Source organism: Dromiciops gliroides, chromosome 4, assembly GCF_019393635.1.
Source record: "Dromiciops gliroides isolate mDroGli1 chromosome 4, mDroGli1.pri, whole genome shotgun sequence".
Lineage (NCBI taxonomy): Eukaryota > Metazoa > Chordata > Mammalia > Microbiotheria > Microbiotheriidae > Dromiciops > Dromiciops gliroides.
This window is the reverse complement of record NC_057864.1, coordinates 35,850,240-35,870,108: the sequence shown is the minus strand read 5'-3', so window position 1 is coordinate 35,870,108 and position 19,869 is coordinate 35,850,240. Positions and strand designations below refer to the sequence as shown.

Sequence of the window (19,869 nt, the reverse complement as noted above, 5' to 3'; positions counted from 1 at the left end):
AAAATAAGAAGGATAACCAAAGTCTTAAAGGAGGAGACATTTTAAGAGGGTTAGCTGATGGTAGAACACCATTAATTTCTTTAGTGATTTTCTTTTAAATAAAAATTCAAAAGCCCAAGCCAGAGAGATCATGGAAGAGCAGCCTAGGCCTTACCCATTGAAATGAGCTTGCCCAAGGCCCTACCTTGAGATTACATGGACAGTCTCACTAGGGGCCAACCAAGAGACTAGGTCAAAAACAGTCACCTAATGGACAAACAGATACATACAGAGTTTAATTCATCACACACGTCACCATATGCAAACACAAGGAGTCCTGCTTCCTTCCCTCCTTACACATGTCTTCCCATAGTTTTATCTGTTTTCTCTAAAGGGCAGCGTGATATTTAATAGAGCAATGGGGCTGAAGGATCCAGGGACCTGGATTCAAATCATGTCTCAAATCCCATCTCCTTTTCAGGGTCTCAGTTTCCTCACCTATTAAATGAGGAAGCTGAATCAAATGAGGTCTAAGGCCCTTTATGGTTCTAAATCCTATCAGAATATTTGTGGCCCTCTGCTTTGGGGCAGAGAAAAGGGAGATACGTGAGAGGATACCAGCTCAGGAACTTCTTAGTTGGATGACTTGGGGTAAGTTACTTTAATGTCTCTGAGCCTTAGTTTCCTCAAATGTAAAATGGGCACCATCATAGTTCTACTACTGACCTCAAAGTGTTGTTGTGGAGAAAGTCCTTTATAATTGGCAAAGTGTTCATCTAAGTTTGAGCTGTTATCATTATTACATCATTTTGAAAGGTATCATAGTGTACAGAGCAGTGAACCTGGAGTCATCAAGAATATCCGAGTTCAGGGGCAGCTAGGTGGCACAGTGGATAAAGCACTGGCCCTGGATTCAGGAGGACCTGAGTTCAAATCCAGCCTCAGACACTTGACACTTACTAGCTGTGTGACCCTGGGCAAGTCACTTAACCCCAACTGCCTCACCAAAAAAAAACCCAAAACACACAAAAAAGAATACCCAAGTTCAAATCCAGCCTCAGACATTTACTAGCAGTGTGAGCCCGAGTAAATTACTGTCTCAGCTTCCTTAAATGTCATAGAAGGATAGTAATAACACATCTCTCTTAGGATTGTTGTGAGGATCAAATAATATATCTGGAAAGTGACTTGATGACCTTAAAGGTCATTATAGATACTAGCTACTACAATGATGATGGTGGTGGTGGTGGTGGTTGCTCCACTGTAGTAAGATGGTGGTCAAAACCACATCCTTCCTCTTCTCCTTCTCAGCCCTTTTTAAATTGTCCAACTGTATCTCTACTTTTGCTAATCTCTTCCCTACCACTTCTCTGTCTTGGTGCAGATGAGAATCTCACACTTTGATGGAAAACAGACTCTTTTAAAGAGTATTTAAGGGGCAGCTAGATGGCACAGTGGATAGAACACCGGCCCTGGAGTCAGGAGGTCCTGAGTTCAAATCTGACCTCAGACACTTAGCACTTACTAGCTGTGTGACCCTAGGCAAGTCACTTAACCCCAATTGCCTCACAAAAAAAAATTTTTTTTTTTTAAAAGAGTATTTAAAAGGTCCTGAGCCAGGCCAAGCTCAGAATGGAAAGTGTCCATGGCAGGTGACTGGGTGATGAGCAGTCCATAACTCAATATGCTCTCTTCATGTACAAGTAGGGATTTTCCCTAGGACACCTTTAAACAGTGTCATCTTAACCATCAGCGTGATTTCCCACTTTGCACATTTGTATTAGGACCATTGTTGAATACAAAAACTTTATGATAGCTCTGAAGGTTAATGCAGAGGACTGAATAATAGGTTTGAATGAGGAACCAAAATATTAATTAAGATGCTATGAGGGGAAGGTAATAAAGGACCTTTTTATGTTAGTTGGGTCCTTGGAGGAAAAAATTAATGAACAAACTAACTAGGCTGTTACTGATGGCAGAATGGGTAGAGAGCAGGACTCAGAGCCAGGGAGACCTGAGTTCAAGGTCTGCCCCTTACCCAGGGAGGCTATGTGATCCTTTGCAAGTCAATGTAACTTCTCAATGGTATAAGTAACTATGACTAGAAATTGTCAAGAAGATACTGATCTGGGGGCAGCTAGGTGGCGAAGTGGATAGAGCACCGGCCCTGGAGTCAGGAGGACCTGAGTTCAAATCCTGTCCCAGACACGCTTACTAGCTGTGTGACCTTGGGCAAGTCACTTAACCCCAATAGCCTCACCTAAAAACAACAACAATGCCCCCCCAAAAAAAAACCAAGAAGATACTGATCTGAATTGATCAAAGGTATTAGTTTCTTCACCTGATAGTTCCCTATATCAATGAAATCATAAGTCCTGTTCCTATTCCTTATTTCATTTTATCCATATTGAACATGAAGTGAAACATCCAAGGAGAGATGATCTCCAAGTAATTGAAAATACAAGATGGAAGAGAAGGGAAAATACCAGGGATGTTCACTGTGGAGTCACACAGGGACCACAGAGTCATGGAACTGGAGGAAACGGTCAGTGGAGGGAGTTAGGAAAGAGGTGAGAAGAGGCCCGAGGATGAATCCTTGGGGAAGACCTATTATTAGAGCCAGAGGGAGGAAGAAGGTTGAGTGTAGGGTATAAGAAGAACAGCCAGAGAGGTAGAAGGAGAACCAGGAGAAAGCATTGTCACAGAAGCCAAGGGAAGAGAAAGCATCAACAAGCAGAAGACTTGGGGGCAGCTAGGTGGCGCAGTGGATAAAGCATTGACCTTGGATTCAGGAGGACCTGAGCTCAAATCCTGCCTCAGACACTTGACACTTACTAGCTGTGTGACCCTGGGCAAGTCACTTAACCCCCATTGTCTCCCCCCCCCCCCAAAAAAAGGCAGAAGGCTTTTGAGCAGGGCCAGATAGTACATGAAAAGTGGAGGATGCTGAAGACCGAGGAAGGATTTGGCCACTGGGTTTGGCAGTAAAGAAAGAAATCATTGGGACCTTGGAGAGAAAAGCTTTTGGTCAAGCAGTGGGGAAGCAAGCAAGATTGCTAAAGACCTTTCAAGTTCTGAAGTCCAATGGCTAATTTTGTCACCTGATCTAGACACAGACTCAGGAATGCTAACGATTTTTTTTTTTTTTTTTTTGCAGGGCAATGAGGGCTAAGTGTCTTGCCCAGGGTCACACAGCTAGTTAAGCGTCAAGTGTCTGAGGCTGAATTTGAACTCAGGTCCTCCTGAATCCAAGGCCAGTGCTTTATCCACTGCACCACCTAGCTGCCCCCAGGAATGCTAATGATTAAAAAAAAATTGCAAAACTCTTAAGGAATAGAAAAATTTACATTCAACCTCAACATTTTACTTTGGATTTTCTCACATCTACCAAAATCTACATAACATAACACAACACAATATAATATGAAATTATTATACAATGTAATTCTGTATAATATGATATAATAAATATAATATATAATCCCTTTCTTGTAAGAAACACAGACTGAGCTTCTGCACAGACATAAATACGTTTAAAAAGCTGGCCCCCGGGGCAACTAGGTGGCACAGTGGATAGAGCACCAGCCCTGGATTCAGGAGGTCCTGAGTTCAAATCCAGCCTCAGACACTTAACACTTACTAGCTGTGTGACCCTGGGCAAGTCACTTAAGCCCAACTGCCTCACTAAAAAAAAAAAAAAGCTGGCCCCCAAAATAAAATAAAGGAAGAGAAAGAAGGAACAAAGTATATTAAATTCCTCTCAAGTTCTGGCCTGGATTCTCTAGCCTAGAGCACTCAGGCTGGTTATTTATTTCCATGGCAACTTTAAAGTCCTGTCACCTGAACTCTGGAGTTGCTGGGCCAGTAAGACACATCCATATGACACATACTACTCAAGTGACCCTGCATGTGTCACTCATGGATGAAGAAACAAAGGCTATAGAAAGTCAAGGTTTTCACAGGGAGAAATCCAAGCATGGATTTGAAAGGAACGGTCTCATGGAGCACTTACTGAGTTGTAATAAACCACGCTGTCAGGGGCTGACAGGCGCCGCTGCGTGCCACAGTCTTTCAGGGACGATTCCAAAATGAAATGGCTTCCATTCGTCTTGGCCTTGCAGGTTGGATCTGACAGGGAAAGTTCTGTTCCCATGTAACCGTTAGCCTAGAATAACCATCACCAAAAGAAACGTTGGAAATAGAATATACTGTGTTACTTACACAGCAGTAGTTTATGTGAGCCTTCTTTCTATGTAAGGGATGCTAGACACTTGCTATTTAGTGCCCCCTGTCCCCCCAAAACAGACCCCTCCTCTCAGCCACCCTCTCCCCTAACCCCACACCTGATCAAAATCTCAAGGACCATGTTTGTAGGTCTATAGAGTTCAATAGAAAATACACTGACATATATATATTTAGAACCTTCCTTCCTAGGAGAAATGGGTATGGGGCAAGGAAGGAAGCCAAGGAAAGGAGGCCCAATTCACTAAGAAAACCATATGCCTCAGTAGCAAAAAAGTGAACAGCAAACAAGGAAGTATATTTGCCATAGACTGCTGGTGGTGATGAGAAGGAAGCTCGGGTTAGGAAGACTTGGGTTCCAATCCTGTCTCTGATAATTACTACTGTGTGGGCATCTCTGAGCCTCAGTGTTGTCAAATGTCAAATGGGTATAATAATGCTGTGTGTAACTAACTATCAGACTCAAATGAGATGATGCAAGCAAAATGCTTTGTCAATTTTAAAACACAACGAAATAAATTTTTTAAAAAGACAAATAAATAAATGGATGAATGAATAAACAAATGAATGAATAATGATAGCTAGAATTTGTATACTGTTATATGGATATTATTTAATTTAATCTCATAATAACTCATAATGACTCAGTCTCTCAGATGAGAAAGATAGAAGAGGTCAAGGGACTAGCTGAGGGTCACGCAGTATCTAAGATAGGATTTGAACTCGGAACCTCCTAACTCTGAGTGCAACATTCTATACGCTACACCACACAGCTGCCCCATTGAAATGGTAGTTATCATCATTGTTGTTACTGGTTCCTTCCCTCCCTTACGAAACCACACCAACCTGCAGAGAATCCTTTTCAATAGCCACCACCATCTTTTCATCATCACAACGGACAGAGAAGGCAATATCCACGTGTCCTTGTGCCTCTTGGGGCTCCTTCGGGCTGGGAAACATCTGGAGGGTGGGATGGAGAGGCTTGTTTGGCTGAGGGAACCCATCGTCTCCCTTCTTCTCCGGTCTCCCTTTCCTGCTGATGGGAGGGAACGGAAAAGGGAAACTTCCTCCCGGGATGGAAGGGTTCTCTGGGGAAGGCAGAGGGCTGCCTCCCAGGAGTATCCGAAGCTCTGGGGGAGTGGAATGTTCTTCCTCATCACTCATCTCCTCTAGAAAGGAGAGAAGGGGACACAGAAACACAGTGTCGAGTGTCAGTGCTCAGGTTTTATCTGGCTATGAGTGATTTGCATCAAGGACAGCAAGAAGTCTAATTAATAAGATGGCCTTTGATGAAATTTTTCCACTAGGGACTATAATGAGAGAGCTCATAGTGCAACAGAAAAGCAACAGACCAGGAGGCAAGAAACCTGGGTTCTAATCCTGGCTTATCTGATAACTGACTGTGTAGCCTAGCAGGCAAGTCCCCCATCTCTCTGGCCTTCATTTTCCTCATTTCTAAAATAAGATTGTGAACACTGAAGATGAGCTTGTTAACGATTCCAAGACCCAAATGGGACAAGCACTCAGCACACTGTTTGGCAAATAGTAATATTAATAAATAATGATAAATGTTTAGTAAATGCTTAATAAATGTTTATTGGTTAGCTGACAAAGTGAATTGATTTGAGCTCTCACACAATACATTCTTCTGAAGTCCATAGGAATGGACCCTCCAAAGATTTCTTATGAGAGAAAAGGCAGCATGGGTTGCTGCCTCAAGAGTCAGAAAGACTTGTGTTCAAGCCATATGACTCAAGTTGTCTGGGCGACCCTCAATAAATCATTGTGGATGAGAAAAGTTACATGATTTGCCTGTGGTCACATGGCTTAACAGTGTCAGAACTGGGATTCAAATATCTCTCTGTACCCAGTACTCTTTCCTTGTTTTCACACTTAAGGAGGGCAGGAATGACACTGAGATATTTCTCCAAAGGTTAAAAGTCATTATAATCATCACTTTTTGTTTTTTTAAATTATTTTCTTTGCATTCATTTTTTTACAATTGTATTTTGAATTCTTTCTCCCCCCTCCTCTACTTATTGTGAAGAAATTTTATAACAATTATGTATATGAAATCATGTAAAACATATTTCCTATTAGCCATGTTGCAAAAAAAATCAAGAAAAATAAAGTGGAAAAAATTATGCTTCAATCAGCATTCAGACTACATCAGCTCTTTCTCTGGAGGTAGATAGCATTTTTCATCATAAGTTCTTGAATTAGCTTGGATCATTGTATCGCTCAGAATAGCTATCTCATTCACAGTTGCTCATTGTACAATATTGCTGTTACTGTGTACAGTGTTCTCCTGGTTCTGCTCATTTCACTTTGCATCAGTTCATAGAAGTCTTCTCAGCTTACCATTATTATTCTCAAGCCAAAGATGAAATCGATTGGCCACTGGGGCCATTGTGTAAGACGTCACTGGACTGTAGCCATTATCGAAAGCCCACTTGATCAAATTGTTTTGAGATGAAGGAATGTCATTTCTTATGGATTTTGTCATTCTCATGGACCTCTCATTTTCTTTCCCAAAGCCAATGCTATTTGGAGCCTGAGGATAGTAGAGAAATATCCTAGTAAGGAAAGATTCCTTGAGGTAAATAAAATCAATATTTGAAAAGAATAAAATCCATTTTATTGGAGAGAGAATTTTTTTCTGTTTTTCCCATTTGGAAAAAAATGAAGGAAAGGATTCTGGCATTGCTTTAGGTCAGTGAAGTCAATCAATAAACCATCGTTATTAGGTCCTTACTATGTGTCAGGCATTACGTAAAGAGCTGAGGATACCGAAAAGGGTAAAAGACAGTCCTGCCCTCAAGGAGTTCCCCGCCTAGTGAGGGAGACAACATGCAAACAAGCTGTGTACAAAAAAGGTATAGATTGGATAAATATCGAAGATAATTAACAGAGAGGAGGCACAGGCATTAAAGACATTCAAGAAAGGCTTCCTATACAAGGTAGAAGTAGCTGAGACTTGAAGGAAGCCAAGAATGCCAGGAGGCAGAAATGAGGAGTAAGAACGTTCCAGGCATAGAGTCAGCCAGGGTATGGGGATGGAGCATCAACTGGGAGGAACTGCAAGGAGGCCAACATCCTTGCAAGACATGTATTGAGGGGATAAGCTATAAGAACACAGGGAAAGTAGGAAGAGGCCAGCTTACAGAGCCCTTTATAAATCAAATGGAAGATTAGAAAATATGTATGAATGTACTTATATAATATATAATGACAACATAATATTTATATTATATAATGCTGTGTTATGTATAATATAAAATGGCATTACTATAATATATTTATATCCTATAATATACTTATATGATAACACATTATCTATAAAATATAATTTATATACTATATTTATATCATGTATTTATATAATAATTTATAATTAAATACATTTAGCCTTTATATAATACATAATTGAATTTTCATAGCATTTATAATTAAATAAGTTTCTATTATACAATTCTGCATTATATTTATGTATTCTGTATTTATTATTTATATTATATATATTTTCTGCATTTATATGAAAATATTTATAACCGTCAACTTTGACCCTGGTGGTTTTTCCCAAGGTGGGGGGAACAGCCAGCTGTGGAAAGCCCCTGCTCTCATGAATTCTAGCATGTCTCCTCTAACTTACAACCTTAGAAGAGCTGCCTAGAGCACAGAGAAGCAGGTCGGGAGCCCCTGGTCCACCTGAGTCCAAGGCTGGCTCTCTACCCACCGAGCCATTTCCCTCTAACCTCCAGTGACACAAGAGAGCAAGGAGTTATCCCGTCTGGCCCTGTCTGTGTATAGTGTCCACCCAGCACCCCGTAGTGAAAAGCACAAGTGACCGTTTGAACTAATGAACACAGACACAGATTTCAAAAGGAATATTCTTCTCCAAATCACTTTTCTTTCTTCATGCCAACAGATAAAATATATGCATTCCATCTGCAGCGGTAGACCTTCTAATTATAACATACAGACACTAGATTGGAGCTGTCATCTCATCAGAAGGAGTAGGGGGGAGGACACTGGACTAGGGAGGCAGAAAGACATGGGTTCAAATCCCACCTTAGACAAGTCATTTGACCTGTATAGGCCTTATTTTTCTCATCTATAAAATTAGAAAATGAAACTCAATAGATACTTAGGTCCTTTTCATCTCTCGAGCTGGTGGCACAGTGGATAGAAATCTAGGCCTGGAGACAGGAAAACTCATCTTCCTGAGTTCAAATCTGGCCTCAGACTCTTCCTAGCTTTGTGACCCTGGGCAAGTCCCTTTACCCTGTTTGCTTCAGTTTCCTCATCTATAAAATGAGCTGGAGGAGGAAATGGCAAACCGCTCCAGTATCTCTGCCAAGAAAACCCCAAATGGGGTCAGGGAGAGTTGGACATGACTGAAACAAGTGAACAACAAAAAGTTTTACAAAACTTTTTCCATAGGTCTGTGTCTGGAAATGAGGTCCAGGGATTAAACAGTAAGGTCATCGTGGGCTAAGTCAGCATTAATCCTGCCAATAGAAATTCCAACAATGTATTCCATGACCTGCTCTTATTAGCAACAATATTTTTTTATAAATAATAAAAAGGTCACTAGGAATTTCCTTTTTTAAATAGCCTTCATCCTAATGCACAGGGTGCTTGGGAGGGGGATCATGAAATGCAAGCTGGGTCACCCCATGTTCTAATGCATTAAATCATTTCAGGTTTGCCTTCAAATCACAGTCTTACAAAAGAATGAAGGCTCTGGGGGTGGGGGGCGGGGGGGGGCAGTTTCCAGTCTAGCTACAGGGGATGCTGAATAGCTTTGAATAGAAAAGCTAGATGTAGAAACCTTCCAAAAAAAAGAAAAGGCCAGTGAGGATAAAAAGTGGAAATCCCAGATTCTCAGTTGCAAAGCTTTGAGCTCTTCTTGTAGGGGACGGCAAGCCCACTGGTGACCGGGGAGGATGGCTTGATGCTAATGAGTGTGGCACCAAAGATCACGCGTCACATTTTCAACAACTGATGCAGGATGGCTGCCTGGCCCATCCTGCCTGCAGATCAGAATGCTTTCACACTGCCTAGGAAAGTCACTTTCATTCTCATGACCAATTCTCCTTCTCTTGCACGCATAGGGCATTCTTGCTGAATTCCCCATTTGTTAGCCCCTTAACATGACGAAATCTTAATCTTTTCCCACTGTAAAACCAGCGGTTCACAGGACCCAGCTCTGCCAAAACGATGTAGGTCAAGGGTCTCAAGGATTGCAATCCAAAGCCTAGATGACCTTCCCCCTTTTATTTTCCTATCCCCAAAAATGTTTAGCGAAGGCTCAGGCTGGCCACAAGGGCTGCACAAAGGCGAGGGTCTCCAGGGGCCAGGCTTAGCTCATGCCCTCATTTGCAACTATATGGTTGATGGAAGAGAGTTCTTAAACTTTTTTTTTTTTTTTTGGCTGGGAAATGAGGGTTAAGTGACTTGTCCAGGGTCACACAATTAGTTAAGTGTCAAGGGTCTGAGGCTGGATTTGAACTCAGGTCCTCCTGAATCCAAGGCCAGTGCCTTATCCACTGTGCCACCTAGCTGCCCCCATTCTTAAACTTATTTGTGTGTCTTGGGACACCTATGGTAGCCTGATGAAGCCCATGGGCCCCTTCTCAGAAACATCTTTTATTTTCTACATTCGTAATCAAGAGAAATATTTAATTTCTGTTAGAGGCACATGAAAATAAAGATGTAATTGTTTTCTCATATATGTTCATGGACTCCTTATAATCTATTCACGGGTCCCTTGGGGGTCCGTGGACCCCAAATTAAGAATACCTGCTTTAGTACCGGCCCTGGAGTCAGGAGTACCTGAGTTCAAATCCAGCCTCAGACACTTAACACTTACTAGCTGAGTGACCCTAGGCAAGTCACTTAACCCCAATTGCCTCACTCAAAAAAAAAATAAATAAATAAAAGAATACTTGCTTTATAGGGTGAAAACCTTTGAGAACTACCAGCCATTGAAGGGAAGGGGCAGCTAGTCCGGGAAAGGGAAGAGAGAAAACTAGATGGAAGTAAAAGGAGGCCCCAATGTTACACCTTTGGTCTTGGGCAGTTTCTTCCACAGATTTCCAAGCAGCGTGGCTGAGACTGTAACTCCAAATAATGTTTACCGGCCTCACGTGGCCTATTCTTTTATTGTTCAACAGCTGAAAAAAGATCACATTTCCAGAATACTCTCATCATCATAGCCACCTGTCCCTCTTTTACCAATATAGTATGATCTGTTTACACCTCTCCACATTAAATCTAGGAGCTGTCAGCACCCTGCCTGCTGATCTGCCCTGGTACTTACAAGGCTAAAAATCCATTCGCACTTTTCCTAAAGTGGCCAGCTTTAAGAAATGGGGAGTCGGGGACAGACTGACTGCATGGGAGATTTCTCTCTAGTTCTTGGCATTGTCAGTCCCGAAGTTGATCTAGTTGCTGGATCCATGTCTTCCTTCTTTCCCTAATTCCTAACGTCTTTGGCCTCACCTTGAAATAGATGAAAGCTATAATGATCTCTCTCTCTCTCTCACACACACACACACACACACACACACATATGTGAGATCATTATATCTTTCATACATATATGTGGGTATATACACACACATATGTGAGATCATTATATCTTTCATACATATATGTGGGTATATATACACACACATACATATATGTATATATATTTGTGCATATATGTGTATATGTGTATATACATGAATATATATGATGAATAGATGATCTCCTCACCCAAAGGGAGTCAAAAGTCCAAGAGATTGGAAGACAGAAGGCAGGGGCCCACATGGGTAAAGGAGTCTTTATCAGTCATAAGGCTGATGTTAGGATTTGTGGATTGTCCCCATCGTTAAAATGTAAGCAGGGGGGCAGCTAGATGGAGCAGTGGATAGAGCACTGGCCCTGGAGTCAGGAGGACCTAGGTTCAAATCTGGCCTCAGACACCTAAGGCTTACTAGCTGTGTGACCCTGGGCAAGTCACTTGACCTCAATTGCCTCACCCAAAATACAAAGAGACCTCCAAAACAAACAAACAAAAAAGAATTTGATTTGAGGTGCTTGGGGCAGCTAGGTGGCGCAGGGGATAGAACACCGGCCCTGGAGTCAGGAGTACCTGAGTTCAAATCTGGCCTCAGACACTTAACACTTACTAGCTGTGTGACCCTGGGCAAATCACTTAACCCCAATTGCCTCACTAAAAAATAAATAAATAAATAAAAATGTAAGCAGGGACTGTTTCTGCCTTTCTTTGTAAGCCCAGGGCCTAGCACAATACCTCGAATGTAGTAAGCATTTAATAAAATTGAGGTGATTGACTAACTAATAAAGAATTGCCCAAAACACTCACATGCCCCACACCTAAAATACTAAGCCCTGTTCTTTTAGGTCTCAAAAATTCTCCTTGTCTCCCCCCATCCCAACACACACACACACACACATACAAGTCCTCTTGAAAACAAACACCCTCATTCTGGCTTAGGCAACCCATTCTTCACTCTGCATAAGTATGTGTCCCCCACTGGGTGCGATCATAATTTACACGAAAAGCATGGAGCTTGCAAACCAAAAGCATGGAACCGATTGGGTAAGTAAAAAAAGCTCATGAAACATTACCTAATTGTTTAGTAATGTTGTCACGCATTGTCCAAAATTGGACTTGGCCAAGAGTTTTGAGCCAAAGAAAGAAATAAACAGAGCCTGCTCTAAGACAAGCAATCTCATCTCTCGGCTCTCTCACTGAAAGGAGTGAGGGGCATTCAAACCTCCCCTCCCCGGTGCCAACGGATTAGGCCCCTGGTCCTTCAAGCTTGAAGATTTGGGGAGGGGAAGGATCCAGTTAAGAGTCATGGCAGAGAGAACATTCCTACAAGAACTCCAGCAGGGAATTAAAAGGGACCATATGTTTTTGTCTTTCAAAGCATGATCCCTTTCCTGTTTTTGTTATTCTTAAATTAAAAACATTCCGTTGGTGTGCCATGTTGTGAGGCCAAGGCTCCCCTAGGTCATCAGAAGGAGCTAGGCCAAGGCAGGGCAAGGCAAACCAAACACTGGGTTTTGGAAAATCACTTGGCCTTCCTTTGTGCTGAGCACCAAATGACTAGATCCCCACTGCCTGCATAATGGTCCGTTCGGATCATGTTAGTGTTCAGAAACCACAGGAAGCGAAAACGAGCTCCCAGGGATTAAGTGTGTCCTCGTGGTGGTGGTGGTGGCTGCTGCTGCTTCTGTGGGGAGACCCTCTATGCATCACTGACCCTCCCACATGCCAATGATGCCCTTCTCCCCATAGCCTGGTAAGCAGTTATCACTGGAGATTCTTTCACCAGGGACAAGAGGGGAGAAAAAGTCCTAAGTCCAGAAGTTCCACAGGTTATGGCTTTGCTGGTGGGAAATTGCATCTTGCTATTAGGAGGAGCTACAAACACAGGGCCAAAGGGTAAGAGTTGGAAGGGGACTTAGTGGCCATTGAGTCCAGCTCACCCATTTTACAAATGAGGAAACTGAGTCCCAAAGAATTGAAGTGACTTATTCAAGGGTCCTGCATCTATCATGGATCTGAGGCAGGATTCACACCCAAAGCTCAAAGCTCTACTGATATGCCACACCACCTTGCAAAACTATGCATGTCATTCAAGAAAACATGACAAGTAGGGGATAGCTAGGTGATGAGGTGGATAAAACACCAGCCCTGGATTCAGGAGGACCTGAGTTCAAATCCGAACTCAGACACTTGACACTTACTAGCTGTGTGACCCTGGGCAAATCACTTAACCCTCATCGCCCTGCAAAAACAAACAAAAAACCACATACACACAAAACCACAAAACAAAATAACATGACAAGTACCAGTTCTGATTCTATAAAATAGACAAGAAGGGACTGTTTGTTTTCCTAAGGGATTTTTTGTGTGTGTGTGAAGCAATTGGGGTTAAGTGACTTGCCCAGGGTCACATAGCTAGTAAGTGTCAAGTGTCTGAGGCTGTATTTGAACTCAGGTCCTCCTGAATCCAGGGCCTGTGCTTTATCCAGCTGTCCCTCTAAGGCATTCTTTACAAAAGAATTCAGCTCCAGATTTCCTTCAAATGGTGACTCCCCTGGATGATTTAAAATAGTATTTGACTTTTGAAAATTCAAAATTATAACTTCTCAAAGATATATCTCTGTCACAAAATTAGATATGCCTAACCTTCCCACTAATTAGCCAACTGAAGTTTATTTCCTTAATGTTATAAGTAATGCCACTTCAACTAATGGGAACCTCTAAGTAACTGAATTTTTAATCAACTCCAGAAGAAGCAAGTGGTAACAAGACAAATAACTATCTAAGAAAAAATAATGAGTGAACGAATGAACGAACGAATGAATGAATGAATGAGCATTTATTAAAGCTCCATGCACCATGGACCAGCACCATGATAAGTACTGTGGCTATAAAGAATAGAAAAACGAGTGTTTCTTTTCTCAAGGAGTTTACATTTTAATTCAAGGAGACCACATAAATAGGTGATCAGTGGCTGGGGAAGGGAGTCTTATTCTGGGGAGTTTTAGGGATGCTGAGTTGAACCGCGGGGCAGTCAACTGAAATGCCCTTTCCAAAAGCAGTGGTGTCTCTGGATTGATTACTGAGCTTACAACCAGAAGGGGGAAGTAGAAGGAAGCAGGGCAGGTAGCAAGATTGCCTGAAGGGATGGCTAGGGAGGATAAGAAGCATGGTCCCTTTTTGTCTGTGGCCACTTAATCTGAAAGGGGAAGGCATTACCCGCTGTGTGGAAGAGGTGAGGGCTCCTGCAGAAGGTGAGATTTGGACTAAGTCCTACAGGAAGAGGCAGCGGTGAGGAAGGAGGACATTGTAGGTGTGGGGAAGAGCTGGAAGATGGGGTGTCCTTCCCTAAGAACCATAAGTAGGCCGAGGAAACTGGATCTTGGAGGACATAGAAAGCAGGAAGGCAGAAGAAGTCTGGAACCTTTCCAGGTCTCAGGAGAAAGCCAGGCTGCAAAAAGCTTTCAGTGACACACAGAAGACTTTAAATTTGATCATAACGGTAATAAGTAATGAGCCAGTATACTGGAGATGAGGGTGAGGGAAACCTGAATTTGAATCCTGTTCTCAGCCTCAATATTCTTTCCTCTCCAGCTCTGAAACAATGACCCCACAATGTGGGGTCATGAGCAATCACGAATCCAAACTGGCCAGTGAGTGGCTTGTGAGTCTATTGTTTTGTTGGGTGAAAGAAAATGCCTTATTTCTGAATAATCTTAGAGAAAGAATGACAGAAGTGAGAGTGAGAAGGTCCAACCCATACCTGAATGAGAATGTCCCTGTTCCACCTGGCTTACACGTGAGTGGTCATCCAACCTTTGCATGAAGACCCCCATGGAAGGGGAGCCCATCACATCTTTTTTTTTTTTTTTTCAGTGAGGCAATTGGGGTTAAGTGACTTGCCCAGGGTCACACAGCTAGTAAGTGTTAAGTGTCTGAGGCCAGATTTGAACTCAGGTGCTCCTGACTCCAGGGCCCGTGCTCTATCCACTGCGCCACCTAGCTGCCCCCAAGCCCATCACATCTTGAGACAGTTGATTCTTTCAGAGAGCATTAATCATCAGAAAGTTTTTGCTGACATCAAGCCTAAGATTTCCTCTTTGTAGCTTCTACAACATTGCTCGAGACCAAGTCTCATCCTTGGTCCTGCTAAATCTCCTCTATACTAGGCTACACATCCCCAACTCATTCAACTCTAACTCGGAGAGCAAGCAAGAAGAAAAAAACACTCAAGAAAGGACCCAGAGTTTTCAACTCGGTGCAGTGTTGGACAGTTGGCCAACAGTATCCCCACTCCCCACCCCACCCCTCAACTTACAATCACTTTAAGGCTTCCCTGGACATCATAGGATTTGATCACCCAATTGACAGCCTTCTTGCATTTTAAGATCAGGACAAGATGCTTGACCACCTCAGGCTCCTTTCGAAAAGGTCTAATGTCAATTACGATGTCCACCTGGAAAACGCTGTGTACAGACAATGAGGACAAAGACCAAGTTAGGACCCCACAGCCAGAAATCTGCAGCCATGCACCTCCTCCCAATCCTCCGTTTTCTGTGTCTGGCCAGCTGATTAAGACACTGGACTGGGTCCCAGGCCAAGAGGCATGTACTAAACAGACTGTTATTTTACACACACACAAAGTGATTTTACATAACAATAGAAACACATGCCCGTTGATAACTAGCCCTTTTCCCCTCTTTTTTTTTTAAAGTGAGGTTATTTAATGCCACTATATTTGAAAAAGATGGGAGCAAACCACGAGAGTTTGCCGTTTAAAGAAGAATGACTATTTTTTCCAAACAAGGCATCTTGTTTACAAAGATGACTGAAGCCAGAATGGGGCAGGGGATGGTGGCGACCAAGGGGATTTCATCAGCGCAGTAAAACGAGCAACAAAAACACGGAGAGAGTTGTCTTCCCTTGTTTAATTTTTGCTTACGACAATTGCAAATGCTACACAACCCTCTGCGCCGACTTTCCAAAGCTTCTGCATATACAGTTACTAAAATAAAGAAAACAGATGTCCAATCCAAGTGATTGCTGGGAAAGTGATGAACGCTATCCAGACTTCTAAGAATGTAGTGAAAAAAGACAAGAATAAGGACTTTTTAACATATGTGAAAATACAGATTGAAGAGGAAAATCATTATGGCCATCCAAGAGCTATTCACTTGGAAATCTTGAAAAGCTTTACAAAGCCCGTGATAAATCTGAATTTAGTTTACTGGCCAGGGGCGTGTCTTTTCTTGCCATTCCTATTTGATTTCCCCTTCAATATTTTATATGAGATGATCTGTTTCCACACCTCCACCTTTCAGAGTCCTTAGATTCCTTCAAAACCATCTCAGATGGCATCTTCTGCAAGAGGCCTCTCCTAACTTCCCTCGGTTGTTGTTTGGTAGCCATCTAAATTGCACAAGCATGCGAGTGCCCGTGTGCACATACACACCCCTACACCTCTGCTTTCATTTTGTATGTTTTGGTTTTATTTCTCTTTGTACATTTTCCCCCTCTAATAATAGAATGTAAGATCCCTGAAGGCAGGGATTGTTTCATATTTATCTCTGTAATGCTCAGAATTCCAAGAGGCAGAGGTGATGAGGATGAGCAGACCAGACAAAAATGGAAACCCATCCAACTCATGTGAAAATTGAAGTAAAAGAAAAAATGAACAGATCAATTGCTTACCTGTAGGGATTTGAGTTGGGTGTGATTAATTCTATGATGTGTACTTCCTGGCCGTGAGGCATGCTGGACATTATACACCCCTCAGCCATCTTTGGCTGAAGATATCCCGCAAGGTAATTGAGGGACAGAAAATTCTTTTCAATGTTGCAGGTGGGAGGGAAAACTTGATCTGAAATGAAAGCAAAGCCAGACAAGTATCACTCAGCTGCATCTAAAACCTGCGGATGAGGCTTTTGATGGGGAAGGTGGGGTCACTGGGGGCTTTTGTGGCTGAGCTAAACTGCCCTTGCAGTTCTTCCAAAGAAGGGAGACAGCCAGGAACGGAGCATCCAGGACGTTCTAGATACAGCAAGCTTGGGTCAGAAAGGACAAATTTTAATTAGAGACACTGTGGCCCCCTTCACACTGAAAGTCGGAGAAACACTTCAGGGAAACCGAAATCTGAGTATGCGGGTCTCGCTCAAGCAGTGAAGATGGGGCTCTGAATGTTACCAAGGGAAGGAGTGTCCTAAGTTTAAGTAGATTCTTTCATTCTCCAGTTTATTCTATTTCTAGGTGATGAAGCGCACAGAGCACACAGCCCCGTGGTGACTCAAGGCCCCAGTAACACACGGGCATGACTGGACCAGTCTGGGAGGCCCTCTTTTCAAACTCATAAAAGAAATGTCCCTTGGGGCTCCTTACTCAGAATTCTTCTATAAGAAGATTCCCTCCTTGCAAGGGACACAGAGTTGGGACAGCTCAGGGAGTTGGAGAGAGCCCCACCCCATCACCATTATGGCCCCAAATAACATCTGTTCAGAGCCTTACCAGATGAGCCGGAATCCCGCCAAGCCGTCCCGGGGGATCACAAGATGGAAAATCATATTGGAGTGGCACATGCTGGAGTAAAAGTAACATGTGCATTGAGCCTCACGTATGTGAGGTGGGAGGAACCCTGCCCGAAGGCAAGAGAGTAGCTAGGCGACAGTAGAAAAATGGCTGGATGGGAATTCCAAGGACCTGGGTTCAAATGCAGGGCCTGCCACCGACGGCAAGCCACTGGGCAAATCCCTTAATCTGCCGAGGACTCAGTTAACTCATTTGTAAAATGAGGGGCCTCTGATGTCCCTTCCAGTTCTAATGATATCTGTTCATCCAGAGGCCCTAAAGATTATTGGCTTTGAGGGGAAAAAAGGAGGGGGGGGGAATCTATGATAATGACCAATAAGGAACAACTCCTTCAACCCAAGACAATGTAGTTAACTCAGCTTTTGATCATTGGTGCATTGCAATATCCTACACCAAGACCCCACTGGCTAATCCATTCCACTTTGAGCTTGAAATTAATCACTTAACCCCAATTGCCTCACCAAAGCAAAGAAAGGAAGGAAGGAAGGAAGGAAGGAAGGAAGGAAGGAAGGAAGGAAGGAAGGAAGGAAGAAAGAAAGAAAGAAAGAAAGAAAGAAAGAAAGAAAGAAAGAAAGAAAGAAAGAAAGAAAGAAAGAAAGAAAGAAAGAAATTGTCAGTATGACTGCAAACATTTGGAACATCTCAACATCTCTCGTACCTTCCACATCCTGCAGTGTGGTACAGTGGGCAGAGCCCCGGACGTAGGGCTGAGAAATGAGTCTGAATTCCAGCCCTGCCTGTAACTAGGTCTGAGACTTGGGGCTGATCAGGTCACTGCCCTGGTTTCTCTACCTGTGAGATGAGGGGGTTGGAAGAGATGGTCTGTAAGGTCTCTATCAGGAAAATCAAGTTTAACAGACAGAAGGAACAAGGGCAGCTTAGCTCAGCCCAGAGAGCAGGAGCAGGAGCAATAAAGGTAAATGCTACCAAGAGGCAAATTGAGGCTGGAGGCCAGAAAATACTCCCTGTCATGATTTCAAATCTAGCCTCAGACAATTACTAGCTGTGTGACACTTAACCCCATTTGCCTTGGTTTTCTCACCTGTAAAGAGAACAGGAGAGGGAAATGGCAAACCATTCCAGTGTCCCTGCCAAGAAAACCCCAATGAGATCATAAAGAGTTGCACAGGACTGAGACAGTGAACAACAACATTATGTATACTATATACTCTCCAGGAGAATGGACTTGAGGGCAGGGAATGTTTAATTTGGGGATTTGCATCCCCAGTGCAAAAAAAACAGAAGAATCTTAACAACTGGGTGTTGGGGCAGCTAAGTGGCACAGCGGATAGAGAGCCCGCCCTGGATTCAGGAGGACCTGAGTTCAAATCTGGCCTTAGACCCTTGACGCTTACTAGCTGTGTGACCCTGGGCAAGTCACTTAACCCCAATTGCCTCACCAAAAAAAAATGGGTGTTGAATTAAAATAAATATGCATATCTGTTGCAGGATTAAAATTATGAGCTTTGTAAATAAAATTTTGTCACCCCCCCCAAATTATTCAATCTCTTGAGATTCCCAATCCTAGTTTTTTCTCTCTTTGCTACAAATACACACACACACACACACACACACACATACTCTCCTATAGTTGTCAAATCATTTACAACCCTCAAAAAGAAGACTCCTCAGTGAGACATGGGCAATCCAGAATAAGTCAGTCAATAAACATTTACTAAGCACCTACTATATGCCAGGCACTGTGCTACCCATTGAGGTCCAGGGAAATTATAAAAATTGGCACTTTTATTCCCTGCCTGGGGGATCTTGGGTCTTTTTCTTCTCATTGCCTGGTGATGTTTTTTGTGCCCATGCCCTCTTCGCATCATATCTGCCCAGATGCCTCCTATCTCTTGCTTTCTGCTAAAGGCTTCCCGCCAGCTCCTTTCTCCTGGCTGGACCGCCCATTGCAAAACAGGCATAAGAGGAACTGGTGTAACTTTCCTGGGTTTATTATCACTTTTTGATGTGCAAAATATAACCTTCAGAGAAGATTTTGTTCCTCTTCTTCAAGGGGAGCTTGGGTTCCCATCTACCAGTATAATTTACTTAAATCTTTTTACCTGAAGTTGCTCTCCTTCAGTTCCCCCTCCCCCGCTTTATTTAAAATAAAATCAATTAAAGGTCTTATGTAAGCTATGTAAGAAGCAACATGAAGGAGGTTACCCAGATCAGCTTGCACACACAAGCAGGTAGGTATATGTTCAAGAGGGAGCCTACACCAAGCAGCTGCTCAGGAGACCCAAGGTTTCCAAGAAGGTCTTTTTGCGGTTCTCCTGAGCATCCCCTGGGAATGTTTTCTCTTGCTTGCCCAGAGTGAGAGCTTCCCCAACTCCTCAAATCTATTGTGGAAAGTTCCCCATCCTTCATCCCCTTCTCCATCCGCTCATCTTAGGACACGGAAAAGGGTGTCCTAGCCCTCCACATTTGTTGAACTGATTTTAAAATCTCTGTTGGAGTCAAAAAGACTGTTGGAGTCAATTACTAAGGGCCTT

General features: G+C 42.9%; 1 protein-coding gene across 1 annotated transcript in view; it reads right to left on the bottom strand.

Annotated features, from left to right (window-relative positions):
* TGFBR3 (transforming growth factor beta receptor 3) overlaps positions 1 to 19,869 on the bottom strand; it is a 237,697-nt gene that overhangs the window by 37,130 nt on the left and 180,698 nt on the right. The window contains exons 6-10 of the mRNA XM_043963893.1: positions 16,484 to 16,652; positions 15,111 to 15,258; positions 6,583 to 6,775; positions 5,068 to 5,390; positions 3,992 to 4,144 (exon numbers count right to left, since the gene is read on the bottom strand). Of these exons, the coding sequence (XP_043819828.1) occupies positions 3,992 to 4,144; positions 5,068 to 5,390; positions 6,583 to 6,775; positions 15,111 to 15,258; positions 16,484 to 16,652 (986 nt within the window). The remainder of the gene's footprint in view (positions 1 to 3,991; positions 4,145 to 5,067; positions 5,391 to 6,582; positions 6,776 to 15,110; positions 15,259 to 16,483; positions 16,653 to 19,869) is intronic.